This window comes from Macaca fascicularis, chromosome 7 (assembly GCF_037993035.2).
Source record: "Macaca fascicularis isolate 582-1 chromosome 7, T2T-MFA8v1.1".
Taxonomy (NCBI): Eukaryota; Metazoa; Chordata; class Mammalia; order Primates; family Cercopithecidae; genus Macaca; species Macaca fascicularis.
Window position 1 is genome coordinate 163,371,641 of NC_088381.1, and position 13,503 is coordinate 163,385,143.

Genomic DNA, 13,503 nt, shown 5'->3' on the forward strand with positions numbered 1-13,503 from the left:
CTACCAGGACACAACAATGGAACTGGGGCCATGAAAATTGTGGGGCTAATCCCGTGTTCAGCCAAGGAGGGAGAGCGAGGCCAGGGAGGTTGGAGACACAGATGACATCATTCAACAGCACTGAAACAGTGAGGTAGGATTACGGCTTTTTTCCCCATTATTTGGCAGTTGAAGTCCCTTGTAGCTTACATGTCTAGCCTGGGACTTTCAGTATGTGATGCAATAAAATGAAAACTTGGAAACTGTCTATAGAACCGTAATTTAATGATGCTCTCTTGTTTTCTAAACAAACATATTTCACATCAAGTAGAAGATTGCTTACCCAACACAACCAGGACTCAGCTTGCTCTAGGGTAACGGCATTTCCAGGGTTCATGTATCTCCACTCCAAAAGAACACAAGGATTAGAACAGAGATGTTACTGCTGCCAGAACATGTCCAGTCCCAGAATCCACACAACAGTGTATGCAACTAGAGGACACTATGATGCCACCCTCTTTGTCCCAGGGCCACAGGGCATAGAGGAGAGACTACCATGACACAACGCCACCACCTTCTCTGGTCTCCTGGGTAAAGAGTTTGTTGGCTCACGCTGGCCTCTCCCTTCCTCTTAAAGCCCACTCCTGCCCTTTGTCAGGAAGCCTCCCCGAGTTCTCCAGCCAGGCGGTGGCAGCCCTGTGACCACAGCCCTGGTCTGTGCACTCTCAGCTAAAGCTTGCTGCCCCCACCCTGGTCTCCACCAAACTCGCAGAGAAACCTACAGGGCAGTCCAGCTGTGCAAATATCTCCCCAATGTGTCTATTCTACGGAAGCAGAGAAGGCTTGACAGCCATTTGTTATTTATTTGTGTATGAGATTCCCATGGCTGCTGTGACAGATTACCATACGCTTAGTGGCTGAAAACAACACAAATATATTCTCTTCTAGTTCTGAAGGTCAGAAGTCTGAATGGGTTTTACCAGCTAAAACCAAGGTTACAGGCAAGGCTGTGTTCCTCCTGGAGATTCTAAAGGGGAATCCAGGTGTTCCCTCTTCTGGCTTGTAGAGGCCTGATATGGTTTGGGTGTGTGTCCCCTCCAAATCTCAGGTTGAAATGTGATCCACAGTGTTGGAGGTGGGCCCTGCACTGGCTCCCCTTCCCTTCTGCCATGATTGAAAGCTTCCTGAGGCCTCCCCAGAAGCAGATGCTGGCACCACACTTCCTGAACAGCCTGCAGAACCGTGAGCCAATTAAACTTCTTTTCTTTATAAATTACCCAGCCTCAGGTATTTCTTTAGAGCAATGCAAAAACAGCCTAACACCAGGCCCCTGCGTTCCTTGGCTCCTGGCCCCATCCTGCAGCAGCACCACTCTCAACTCTGCTTCCATGATCACATCTCCTCTCTCCCTCTCTCTCTGACCCTCCTGCTTCCTTCTTAGAAGGAGGCTTGTAATTAGTTGGGTCCACTTGGATAATCCAAGATAATCTCCTTATCTCAAGATTCTTCACTTAATCACATCTGCCAAGTCCCTTTTACCAAGGAAGAGGACATATTCACCCGTTTGGGGGATTAGGATGTGGACATCTTGCAGGGGGAGGCATTGTCCAGCCTATAACGGTTCTGAAGACCTGCTTCATGTTAGGGGCTGGCAGGACAAAGATGCACACACTCCACTCAGGGTTCCACTCAGAGGCGGGCTCAGAAGGCATTTGTGAAGCCCCTGGGAGTCCAGACCCCAGGACTGTGAGTTCTGCCCAGGAGGGCACAGACAGGGCCCAAAGAGGCTGTTCTGGGCATGGTCACAGTCATTCTCTGCAGAAAGGACTGTGTGGACAAAGGCAGAGCAAGGGGAAAGGGCATGGCCTATGGGCGAACCCGGAAGACACCTGGGTGCAGCTGTGGCCCAGCTCCTTCAAGGAAGGCCAGGAGAGATGGGGGCAGGGCACAGAGCAGTGCTTCTGCCCAAGGGCAAAGAGCCCTGGTGGAGAGATGGACCGGGTGCGAGAAATGTCTTCAGGTTGCAGGGCCGGAGCAGGACAGGGGCACTGGAGGTAGGGTAGACAGTGGTCGTGGCAATTAACAAGGAGAATGTGTGCAAAGGAGGCAAACATGGGAAGGCCCAAGTGTGACAGATATTCAGGGCCAGGAGTGATGGGACACGGCAGGCAAGGGAAGGGGCACGTGAACAGTGCTATCTGAAGGTTCAGGTTCCTCCACCACCAGATTGGCAGGTCACCTCCGAGCCCCCTCCCCACCTGCCGCCCCAGTTCTCAGCTGGAAGGGCTCAGAACACTGCTTTTAAGTATGTCATACCATAGAGGATTAAAAATAGTTTTAAAAAGGAGAGGGATATAAATACCGCAAAGGCTCCTGGCTGCATGGAGAACCCCCTAGGAGAGGGAAGCAGGGGTGGGGCGTGCCTCCACCATCGGAGCCCTGGGGTCCTTGCAGTTAGAACCGGAGGTCTGCAGCTCTGCAGGAGCTGAAAGTAGTTCTGGTCAACACCAAAATGACCCCAGGGCTTCTGTAAATTCCCCAAATCCTAATGACCCCAGGGCTTCTGTAAATTTCCCAAATCCTCCTTGCTTTTTCTGTGCTTTGGGGACACTGGACCACAATCTCCAAGAAGCAGTAGAACACAAGGGAACCAAATAAAAAGAGGAACAGAAATAAAAGGTGAAGGTCAACTGCATGGGCCCATCTGGGACGCACCATCCTGCATTCCCTGACCCAACCCTGGCTTCCGTCCCGCTGAGGAGCTTGCTGGGACTCTCCCTGACCCCATGACCCCCCAAAACAAGCTCCCCTACCCAGTGGGTTTATGGGACATATTCTCCTCTGTGCCCCATCTTCTGCCACCTTCTTCATCCCGGGGATACAGAACATACAGGCAACCACTGTGACATGACATCACCACGTTCTCTGGCCTCCTGGGTAGACAGTCTGTGACTCACGCGGGCCTCTTCCTTCCCCTGAGTCCCACTCTCCTGCCTTCTGTCAGGAAGCCTCCCCGGGGTTCTGTGGTCAGGTGGTGGCAGCCCCGTGACCAGAGCCCTGGTCTATACACTCTCAGCTCAGGCCTGTTGCCACTATCCTGTTCTCCACCAAACTTACAGAGAAACCTACAGGGCCGTCCAGCTGTGCAAATATCCCCCTCAAGGCTGGACTGGGCCTCCCTCTCCACCCTACACTCCTGCAGGACCCCACAGTTCCTACACGCTGATCTCAACCTCACCACACCCCTGTCCTCTCTGTACTGAGAACTCCTAGCGTGTCCCATTCACCCATCCCTCCATCCCAAGCTCCCAGAATTTCAGGAGGACTCGACAACTGTTATTTGATCAAAGGACCAGGCTTTGAGTGGGTAAGCCCATTTCTAAAGCAGGTTCAAAATGTACCCCAGGCAGAAAGGCACCCTTTGGAGAAGGTTGGGCTGTCACACATACAACAAGCATTCCCTGCTGTCATCACCAGATCACGTGCCCTGGGTCTAGGTTTAGAAAATACAGTTCCTAACTTCCTACAGGAAGTCTTCCAGATTGCCGTATTCTGCATAGCAGCCTGATACTTGCTGACAAGGACACCTTTCCTACTCTGGCCTCACCCCACCAACCTGATTCCAGCCTCCTAGGCCACTATATTCACATCTTGCTGCTGGAAAGAAGAGTGATCCCTTGTACCACAGATGTTGGGGTTTTCTTCTGGATAGAATCACACGTGGGATAACAATGACCGGGCAAGTGTGGGAGGCACGTGGCCGCGGTTCCAAGACAACGCCTGAGTTCTGGGATGTGGGGGCATCTTGATGGTTTTCATCCTGGGCTGCTGTTACAAGGCAGAGCCGCTGACTTAAGCAAAAACATCTCTGACACACACACACACAGATACACACACAAAATACACATACACGGCCTGGTGCAGTGACACACCTGTAATCCCAGTACTTTGGGAGGCCGAGGCAGGTGGATCACCTGAGGTCAGGAGTTCGAGACCAGCCTGGCCGACATGGTGAAACCCTGTCTCTACTAATAATACAAAAATTAGCCGGGCATGGTGGCGCATGCCTGTAATCCCAGCTACTCAAGATGCTGAAGCAGAAGAATTGCTTGAACCCAAGAGGCGGAGGTTGCAGTGAGTCAAGATCGTGCCATTGCACTCCAGCCTGGGTGACAAGAGTAAAACTCTGTCTCAAAAATAAAAATAAAAATAAAAAACACACATACACATACCCCTTTTCTTTTGCTGAGAGCATTTTACTAACACTTTCTCCATTTCTATCTTCCTCTTTTTCTACACTGGGCTGGATGATACATAGTTTTGGTTTTGTGGGTACTTCTTTGCCTCAACTACTCAGCTGTTCCCTTGTCCTGCAAAAGCAGCCATAGGCAATATGCAAATAAATGGGTGTGGCTATGTGCCAATAAAACTTTATTCACAAAAAGAGGCTGCGGGCCAGATTTGGCCTGTGGGCCATGATTTGCAAATCCCTAAAGACTTGGAATCAACCCAAATGTCCATCAGTGACAGATTGGATTAAGAAAATGTGGCACATATACACCATGGAATACTATGCAGCCATAAAAAAGGATGAGTTTGAGTCCTTTGTAGGGACTTGGATGCAGCTGGAATCCATCATTCTTAGCAAACTATCACAAGAACAGAAAACCAAACACCGCATGTTCTCACTCATAGGTGGGAACTGAACAATGAGATCACTCGGACTCAGGAAGGGGAACATCACACACCAGGGCCTATCATGGGGAGGGGGGAGGGGGGAGGGATTGCATTGGGAGTTATACCTGATGTAAATGACGAGTTGATGGGTGCAGCACAGCAACATGGCACAAGTATACATATGTAACAAACCTGCATGTTATGCACATGTACCCTACAACTTAAAGTATAATAATAATAAATAAATTAAAAAAAAAAAAAAAAAGAAAGAAAGTAGGAAAAGAAGACCTAGAAAGAAAGAAAAAGTTCAAGGTTTTTTGATGCTGCACTTATGATTTCTGATGCTGCCTCTAATTCCTTCTGTGACTAACGCAATCTACCACTGTTTAAACAAAAAAAAAAAAGAGGCACGGGGAAAGAAAAAAAAAATTTACAAAAAGGTTTCCATGGGAATGGGGAGTTCACTTTTAATGGTTCAATCACAGAAAAGACAATTACTTTATTTTTCTCTCTTCCCCTCAGACATAGGGCAGATGTGATCTATGGCTTGTTGGGCAGAGGGACTTTGTCCAGAGCCTCAGCTATTCCAGTGAAAAATTAAATGCCAGAGTGTTCCACAGGTCAGGGAGGGCAGTTGATGAAATCTGGGCCTCTTGGGCAAATGGTTGCTTCCCCAGAGCTGTCGATCTGGTAAGACAGCCGCCTCTCTCACGAGGCTGCAGGGCCAGCAGGCAGCTCTGGACTGCTCTGATGCAAAGTCGTGGCTGCTGACACGTGATTCAGTGGCGAAACCTCTTCCTCGGTCTCCTGCCAACTGGACTGAGGGCTTCTCTCTCCCTGCTGAAAAGCCATTTGCGAGATGGGCTTCTGTTTGACCTGGCCCCTGAACACTCTTGTTCCTTGGTACAAACATGCATGGGTGGAGTCCGGAGCCCCTTGTTTGTCCTGATTGCCGGCTGGCCACTAAACCTCCCTAGGTAACTTCAGCTTGACAGCCAAGGACAAGCCAAGAATGGACATCATTTACCATGTGTACTTGTATAGCAAAGCTTATGAAATGCAGCATTTTCTACCTGGGACACTTGGTGGAAGTGAATCTCCAGCACTCCACAGTGAAAAGAATCTAGGATGCAGCCAGCACTGCTTAGCAGAGCCCAGAGTCACACACCAGCCATCACTCATGCATGCCAGGGGATGGAATGCAGATGGCTTTAGGTGGGCACCTGCCCAGGCCTGCCACTCCTTGACCACCTTCCCAGGGGTAGATTTGAGCCCCAGATAAACCAACCCTCTCATTTTGCAAATGAGGAAACTAAGGAACAGCAAGGGAGAGAGATTTTCCAGAATCTCACAACAAGTTCGCGACAAAGCCAGGACCCGGGCTCAGGCCTTCAGCCTCTGAGTCTTGGCTGTGGCTTCCCCAGCTGCACAATGCTCCACCTGGAAAGGCCCCTCGGGAAAAATCCACACCATGAGATAGGGATGGAGCCGGCACTAGAACACGGCCTTTTGCCTGTAATCAGGAATGAACTCAAAGCCCGTGGCCTGACCCCAGCCACGGCCAGAAAGACACTTTCTACATGATGATTCATCCCTTAGAACCAAGCACACAGCCCCAGGGGTAGTGCCCTGGCAGGCAGTTCCTTGACAGGAAACCTGTGCATTTGGTTTTCTTTGAGTTTTTATATAGAAACCTTCAGTGCACTTGCTGTGCCCTCTAAGAGCTGGCGGAGGTGGGAACGGGAACAGTCCCCACTTGGCTCCATCCCTTCTCTGGCTGCTGGATAACAGTGACCACGGCGGCATCCCATCCGACCGCTGCATGCTCCACTGCTGTGTGAAAGGAAGGTCTAGAGATAGGGAGGTAAAGATGGGGCGATAAGGAACTGGAGGGGCAGGCTGTGGGGGCAGGAAGTGCTGGGGAGTTATGGGAGAGAAGGTTGGCGTGGCATCCTGAGCCAGGCCACAGGTGACCTTGAACAGCAGGTCAAGGGGCTTGGACTTCATCCTGTAAGCCAGTGCAACCCAGCCTTTTTCTCATGGTGACATGGGACCATGACACTGTTTGTCCTGGGGTGGACCAAAGAGCTGTGTTGCCCTTAGCTCACGGGGTTGGGAAGCTCTGCTGTAGGTCACAAAACCTACTGGTGGCTTCAGCAACAACATGCTGGAGAGGCCAGGTGGTGGGTGGAAAGCAGTAAAGAAGTCAGTCACTGCGGAGTCCAAGCTCGCATGAGGAACACCTGCGCCTGGGCCTGAGCCAGTGGAACAAAAGGAGAAAGTGGGCCACACGGGCCGGGGCTGATCCTTCTGAAAACGCGGGCCCTGCCCTGCCTCTGAGCCTGCCTTGAGGGGATTCCAATAATTTCTCTCCCTTCTGCACTGTGCAACCCAGAACCTACGCAGTCAAGTTTCTGCTTGGCCTTCGAAGTCCAGGTCAAGAATTACAGCATCAAACCCCAAAAGTACCAGAACGACAGCGGATGGCCCAAAGCAGAACTGACCTCTGCACTGCTAGAATCAGAAAATTCATGCTCCAGTCTGGCTGGGTGCCCAGGACGGTTTCACGCTCCTGAGAGGCAAAGACTAGAACCAGCTTTCATTCCCCAATGTCTGCAAGATGCTACGTGCTCGACACACATGTGCTAAACTGCTCAGAGAAGGGCTGTGGGTTTCTCGGGTGGTGGAGGCTTCCCACATGAATGGAGTCTTCTTTAAATCCTGGCCTGACACCCCTTTTTGTCCAACAGTACAGTGATCCCCAGAACTGGTGGAATACTGAGCTGGACCCCGAGGTTCAGGCAAACAGAGAGAGGGGGCAGCCGGAGTAGCTTGTCTTTGGAAGGACACCGGAGCCCTTGTAGCCAACAGCCAGGCAGGGAATTAACACACAGACCTATTAACTCACCACCTCTAACGTCAATTCTAGAAAATATGTCCCTGCCTTCCCACATGGCTCCAAGGAAGCGGGGACCACCTGGCAGAGGCTGCCAGCATCCTGCAATTCTATCTTCTCCTCTCCAAAAAGGTCAACAGCTTGGACCACCCCCGTTTCCTTGCAAGGGACCCTGTGAGGGTGGCACAGGCAGTCTGCCCAGAGGGACATGTCCATGCTCTGCCAGAGGGCTCCTCCTTGACAAAGGTCTTTTTGAGCTACGCATGTGAACATATCCATGAGAACTGCATCTGCTCAGACACAGGAAGGTGAGTGGCAGGCCTCTTGGGAGGGGCCACCACTCTGCCCAGCTCACCCTGACCTCCAAAGACAGGTCTGGAAATCTTCATTCCAATGTTTTTTGGGGGCGGATCTATGACATCACAATCATATTGCATGGATTTCAGAATCCCACTGTTCAGCGTGAGAGATAAAAGCCTCGGATGAGCAAGTGAGCAGAGGCCAAGATACATCTAAGTCAACTTAAACATATGGATATATGGAAAGATACAGCTCTATTATGAAACTATTCTTCCCTGAAAGGCAATATCCCAGAGGCTGTAACCTCAGGGCTACCCCTCATTAATGACCCCAGGATCACCCCATCCCAGGGCCCCAAGGGAGTCAAAGCTTTCTGAAAAGAATCAGGAATGCCTGACCCTGACAGCAGCTGCTGCCTGCAGACGGAGGCCGGGAATCCTTCTCAATCCCTATGATTACAGATCCATAAGATCCCACAGTAGCCCTCCTTCCATCGCCACGACAACTGCGACTACCTGTGCTGTAAGCAGGCACACAGTTTCAATGGCAGCCCCTCTGGCTGGACTCCTCCTGACCCCCTTAACTTGACTATCCCCTGCACTGAGTTCAGAAGAACAAGGCCCCTGCTGGTGGCCCCCAAAGCCAATCATCCAGGCACATCTGGGGCCAGCTGACATCCGACAGCCAGTTATGGCAGATGCTCTAAGCTCGGCGTGGAGCACCTTCTGGACTGGGCCCTTTGGCTGAGACTTCCTGAGTACCACAGGAGCAAGGAGAGAAAACGCCTATTAAGCATTCGGTCAAGAGACTAACCAAGGGAAAAATCAAGAGAATACAGATGCCTGCCCCCACTCCATTCCCAGCCTCTTCTCAGCAATGCTAAGCAAAGCACAAAGTCCGACACGGTAACTCTACAGTGCTAATGCCCCCCAAAGACACAGACAGCTTCATTCATTCATAATAGCCCCAAAATGCACACAACCCAAAGGACCCTCAACAGGTGAATGGATCATCAAGCGGTGGTGCATCCATACCATGGAATAGCACTCAGCAAGAAAAGGAGGTCCAGACACAGGCGAGAGCACAGAAGAATAACACCAGCACAATACTGAAAAAAAAAAAAAAAAATGCCGGAGTACACACTGTATGATCCAATTGTATATCAGGTTCTAGTGGCAAAACTAATGTTCAGTAATGAAGATCAAGCTAGTTCCCTTGGTGGTCAGGAGCAGTGTTACTGGCTGGGAAAGAAGATGAAACCATCATCTAGGTTACTGGAAATCTACACCTTGATCTGGGTGGTTGTTACATAGATGTACCCAAACATAAAGCTTTCTTGAACTTAAGAATAAGTGCACATTTAAACATGTACATAAATTTAAAAGTTTATTTTTTTAATGGCAAAGCCTGTTGATGCTTAAATTGTAACTGACATTTGCCTAAAAGTGAGGACAGTTCACTGGGAGCTGAGGGAGAGGAGCCTACTCAGTGAACTCCTACCCAACCTCCAGGACCCATCTCAAATTGTCCCTAGTCTGTGAAACCTTCTCCCACTGTTCTGGTTGTAACCTAATGCTCATATTGCGGGGCATCTCTTCACAACAGTCAATCTTCTCTAAACCAGGAGCTAATCCTAGAGGAATGCAGGAACTTGTTACACCAAGCATTGGTTAGTATGTGCTTATTAAACACTCAATGATTGCCTAAGAAAGACAGGTACACACACACCCTGACAGTCCAAACAAGACCGCATCTCAGTAGACACTAATGCCCACCCCCAAAGAGGATGTCAGTTCTTCTCAGGCAACAGGATCCAGGCACTTGGCTTATTATCAAAAGAGATCACTTTCAACAACCCAGCCCAAGCCCCCTCCTCTAACACAAATCACAGCCAGAAGAGATCAGACAGGCACAGAGCAAACTCAGTTTCCAGTGTCCACCCCAGGAGGTTCCTCACTCCTTTTGAGGTCACCTCTGCCAGCACAGTCCTTGCCCAACCTAGGGACGGGACAGATCCACCTAGGCTCCCAGGAAACATTTAATCAGGTGTAATGTTTAAACTTGACTGCTTGGCCATCCCCCAGCAGCTGGGGCTCCCTGCCCTCCAACAGCAAAGTCGCTGCCCTCGCTGGGGGAGGGCACCCACAGCCCCATCGCCTCTCTGCCCAGGCCTCCCAGCTCCTAGCCACTCCTAATCTTGAACTCTCTAGAAACCCAAGCCTGCAGGGGAAGCAGCTACAGAAACTTCACCTGCACGGGTCAATGTGGGTGAAGAAGGGCCAGAAGTGGTGTTTTGTCTAGTTCTGCAAAGTTCACACATGAAAAAAAAAAAAAGAAGCTGGAGATACAGCTCCATGAATAGCAGCTCTCTTTTGGGTGGGTAGGTTGTGGGGGGGAGATTATGGGTGACTTTTTTCCTTCAAATATTTGTGTGCTTTCTAAGTTTCCACATTGAATAAATTATTTTGAAAGAGAAACACACTTCATGTGTGGCACGGCCACCCCCAGCCGCTCTCCACCGCTGGAGTTTCTTTTTCACCTCTTCTCAGCTACCTCCCAGGTAGACGCCTTGGTCCCAAAGTCCTGTGCCCAGGCGGGGTCGGAGTTGGGGGTGGGGGGGATCTTGCCCTCTCCCCATTTGGAGTCCTGATCCTGCAGGGGAGAGGCAGCTCCCTAAGCAAAGAGGCCACTAGAGTTGGGTGCTTGACTGACCCCGCCGATCCGATCCGCACCCCTGGCACCCTCTCCCCAAATCACCCCCCTGAAGCACCGCCCACCATTCAATTCCCCTTGCCTCGAAGGTACTTAGGAAGTGCGCGAACTCTCACACACACACACACACACACACACACACACACACACACACACACAGAGTCGCACTGTCTCCTCCCCTCCCTGACCTGGGCCACCGCCCCCAACAGCCCACGTACAAACTTCTCCAAACTCGCAGCGGTGGCTGGAGGGGGTGGTGACGTCCCCCTAATGAAAATGAGAGCCCTCTCCCCTCAACGCACACACGTGTGGCGCCCCACCCCCTGGGCAACTGTAAATCTGGCCGGAGCTGGCCGCCCTGGGGCTTGGGGGCGGGCGTCCAACCCCAGCCACTCACCCCAAGGCAAGTGACAGGAACAACTAGCGGCCGGCGAGCGGGGGCGGCGCGGGGGAGTTGCCAAGTGTCTGAGCTGCGCCCCGGGCTCCCCGAGCGCCCGGCCGGGCAATCCCGGGGCGAGCCTGGGCTGCGTTACCTTGCAGGTTCTGCACTCGGATGTCGCTGATCTGCCCGATGAGCTCCTCGCGTTGGAACCAGTCCCACTCGTGTGCAGCCATGAAGCGCGGGCAGGAGGGCCCGGGCCAGCGCGGCGCGGGCGGCGGGCGCGGAGAGCCTGGCGGGCGGGCGCGCGAGCGGCACGCACCCGGCGAGGGCGCCGCGGAGCTGGAGCCGCGGCGGGCGCGGGCGGGGCGCGGGCGGGGCGGGCGGCGCGGGCGGGGCCGCCCCCGCCGCGGGCTGGCAGCGAGCGAGCGCGGGGCGGCGGGTGCGGGGCGCCGGGCTCGCGCTCACTCCCCCGTGCGGGGGCGGGGACCCCGGGGGGCGAGGGGCGAGGGGCGGGGCGGGGCGGGGCAGGGGCGGGAGGCTGGGTCAGGCCAGTTTGTTTTTTTTTCTTTCCGGGGTGTTTGTTGGTTGGATTGTTTGGTTACAAACCGGCGGTGATGAGGCGGGTCCCGGCCCCCAGATTGTGATGTCTCAGGAGGCGGTGGGCCAGGTGACGCAACTGGAGGTGGGCCCGCGGCTCTCAGTACCTGGTCTAGGAGGCAACCCCTCCCTCCTGTCCGGAATAAGACGCCCCGTCCGCGGGTTCCGTGTCCCCTGCCCACTCTTGAGAGGCAACCCCCACTTGGAGGGACCAGGACCCGAGTCCTACCCATCCCCGAATCCTAGGAGCCCTACGGGGAGCGTCGAGGGCCTGGGTCGGGGGTTATACTAGTGTAGAGGTAAAGTTGTGGGAGTCTCCAAAGTGGGGGGCTGTGGGGGAAGGGCCTTCTTCGTTGGTTTAGATACCAGGAGCCTTTTCCGGTCCAGTGATGTGACTCCAGCTTCTAGGAAAGAGCAAGAAGCAGGCCAGCTCCTAAGAGCTGGGGTACGCTGTGGGGTCTCCGGCCACTGAGTCTCCAAGTGGCTGTCTCTGGGGTCACTTGAAATTACTGAAAATGCCAGGACAGAACTTCCTGTGGAAATTACTGAAATTACTGAAAATGCCAGGACAGGCCTTCCGGTCCCCTCCTTCCCCACCTCCACTGTTGAACTCTAGAGAATTCCAGGATCTTATCTTGTTTGGGGCCCACCATGTGGTTTACACTCCTTAAAAGTGAGACCCTCCAGTTACCGAATTTGCCCAGGGCTGAGGAATTACTTAGGAGCAGGAAGTCCCAGCCCCCTGCTCCCAGCTCAGCGCTTGGTCCCCTTCTGTGACAACTAAGGCCACAAAGACAATGGCTTTAAATATTCAGTGTTCCAAGAGGGGGGAAAAATGGACAGGGCTCACTGGGCGTTGAAACACATGGGCCTAGGTGCATCACTGCTCTGTTCACAGCAATGAATCTGGGAAACCCCGCTGCTCACTAATTACCCAGTAGCTATGGAGGTCCCCGTGAAGGACAGACCTGTGCCCTTGAGGCAGGGCCCTGAAGGAGGGTGAGTCTACCCTGAAGTCACCCATGGGGGCAGGGGCTTCGGGTAGCCATTAAACAAGGGAAGGAGATTTCTAAAGTGGACTCTAGAAAGGAGAAAGTCAGTTTGGGTTAAGGAACTGTGAATGGGGGTGGAGAGCAGCACAGGTCTCTAAAGGCTGGCCTTGGAGCTGAGCCCAGAAGGAGGAGAGGAACCACCACTGGGACAGCAGTTTGGGCGGGGGAAGGTGGCATCTGTGGAGACAGAAGTGGAGGCCCCATCAGGGGCTCCTGGGTGCTTGGGCTTCAGGCAGAAACTTCCTCCCCGCTGCCTTGATTCTTAATCTTGTGGTCATTTCACACTCCAGGGAGCAGGATCTCTTTCTGCGTGGTGTGGAGCCAGTATGGTAGTAGCAGCCAGGCTAATTTTGCCCCATCTGCTAGCCGTCTCCCTGTTTTTACACTTCAATTTATTTTCCATAATTGCTGTGGGGTGAAGTTGTGCTGAAAACCATTTTCTTTACAAAGCAAAGAGCTAAGAGAATCGGCGTTGTTCTCCACCATGAGGCAGGTCACAGGGAATCTGTCTTTAAGCGACGTGCCCTGTGGATGTTAGCTACGGGGATGGGCCATTTTTCATGATGCAAAGATGACTGATCTTGGGAATGGACAGCCACATCATTTAGGGAACATTACCCAGGCAGCAACAGCTCCCTGGCAGGGACGGACTATGATCGCCATTGACTGAGCACCAACTCAGAGACGACTTTCAGCCTAAAGAACTTCTTTGCTTTGCAGTAAGGTGGAAAGAATTTTAGGTGTTTTTCAAAAAGCAATAGAAGCCAGTATTGAGCATGAGGCTGGCCTCTAAAAGGTACTTGAATATTCATTGAACTCGTGTGTCAATATCACCCCTGTCTCCTACAGTGTCTCTGGGCTCCTCAGTGGGTCACAAAAGTCATCTGTGATTGATCTGTGCCCCTCAA

General features: G+C 52.4%; 1 protein-coding gene across 2 annotated transcripts in view; it reads right to left on the reverse strand.

The window, feature by feature from the left end:
• The window catches only part of CLMN (calmin), a 136,180-nt gene extending 124,885 nt beyond the window's left edge, over nt 1-11,295 (reverse strand). For both annotated transcript variants that reach the window (XM_045396927.3, XM_065549326.2), the window contains exon 1: nt 11,098-11,295. In XM_045396927.3, coding sequence (XP_045252862.2) covers nt 11,098-11,179 — 82 coding nt within the window. In that variant the 5' untranslated portion in view covers nt 11,180-11,295. The remainder of the gene's footprint in view (nt 1-11,097) is intronic.
• Nucleotides 11,296-13,503: the final 2,208 nt, after the last annotated feature.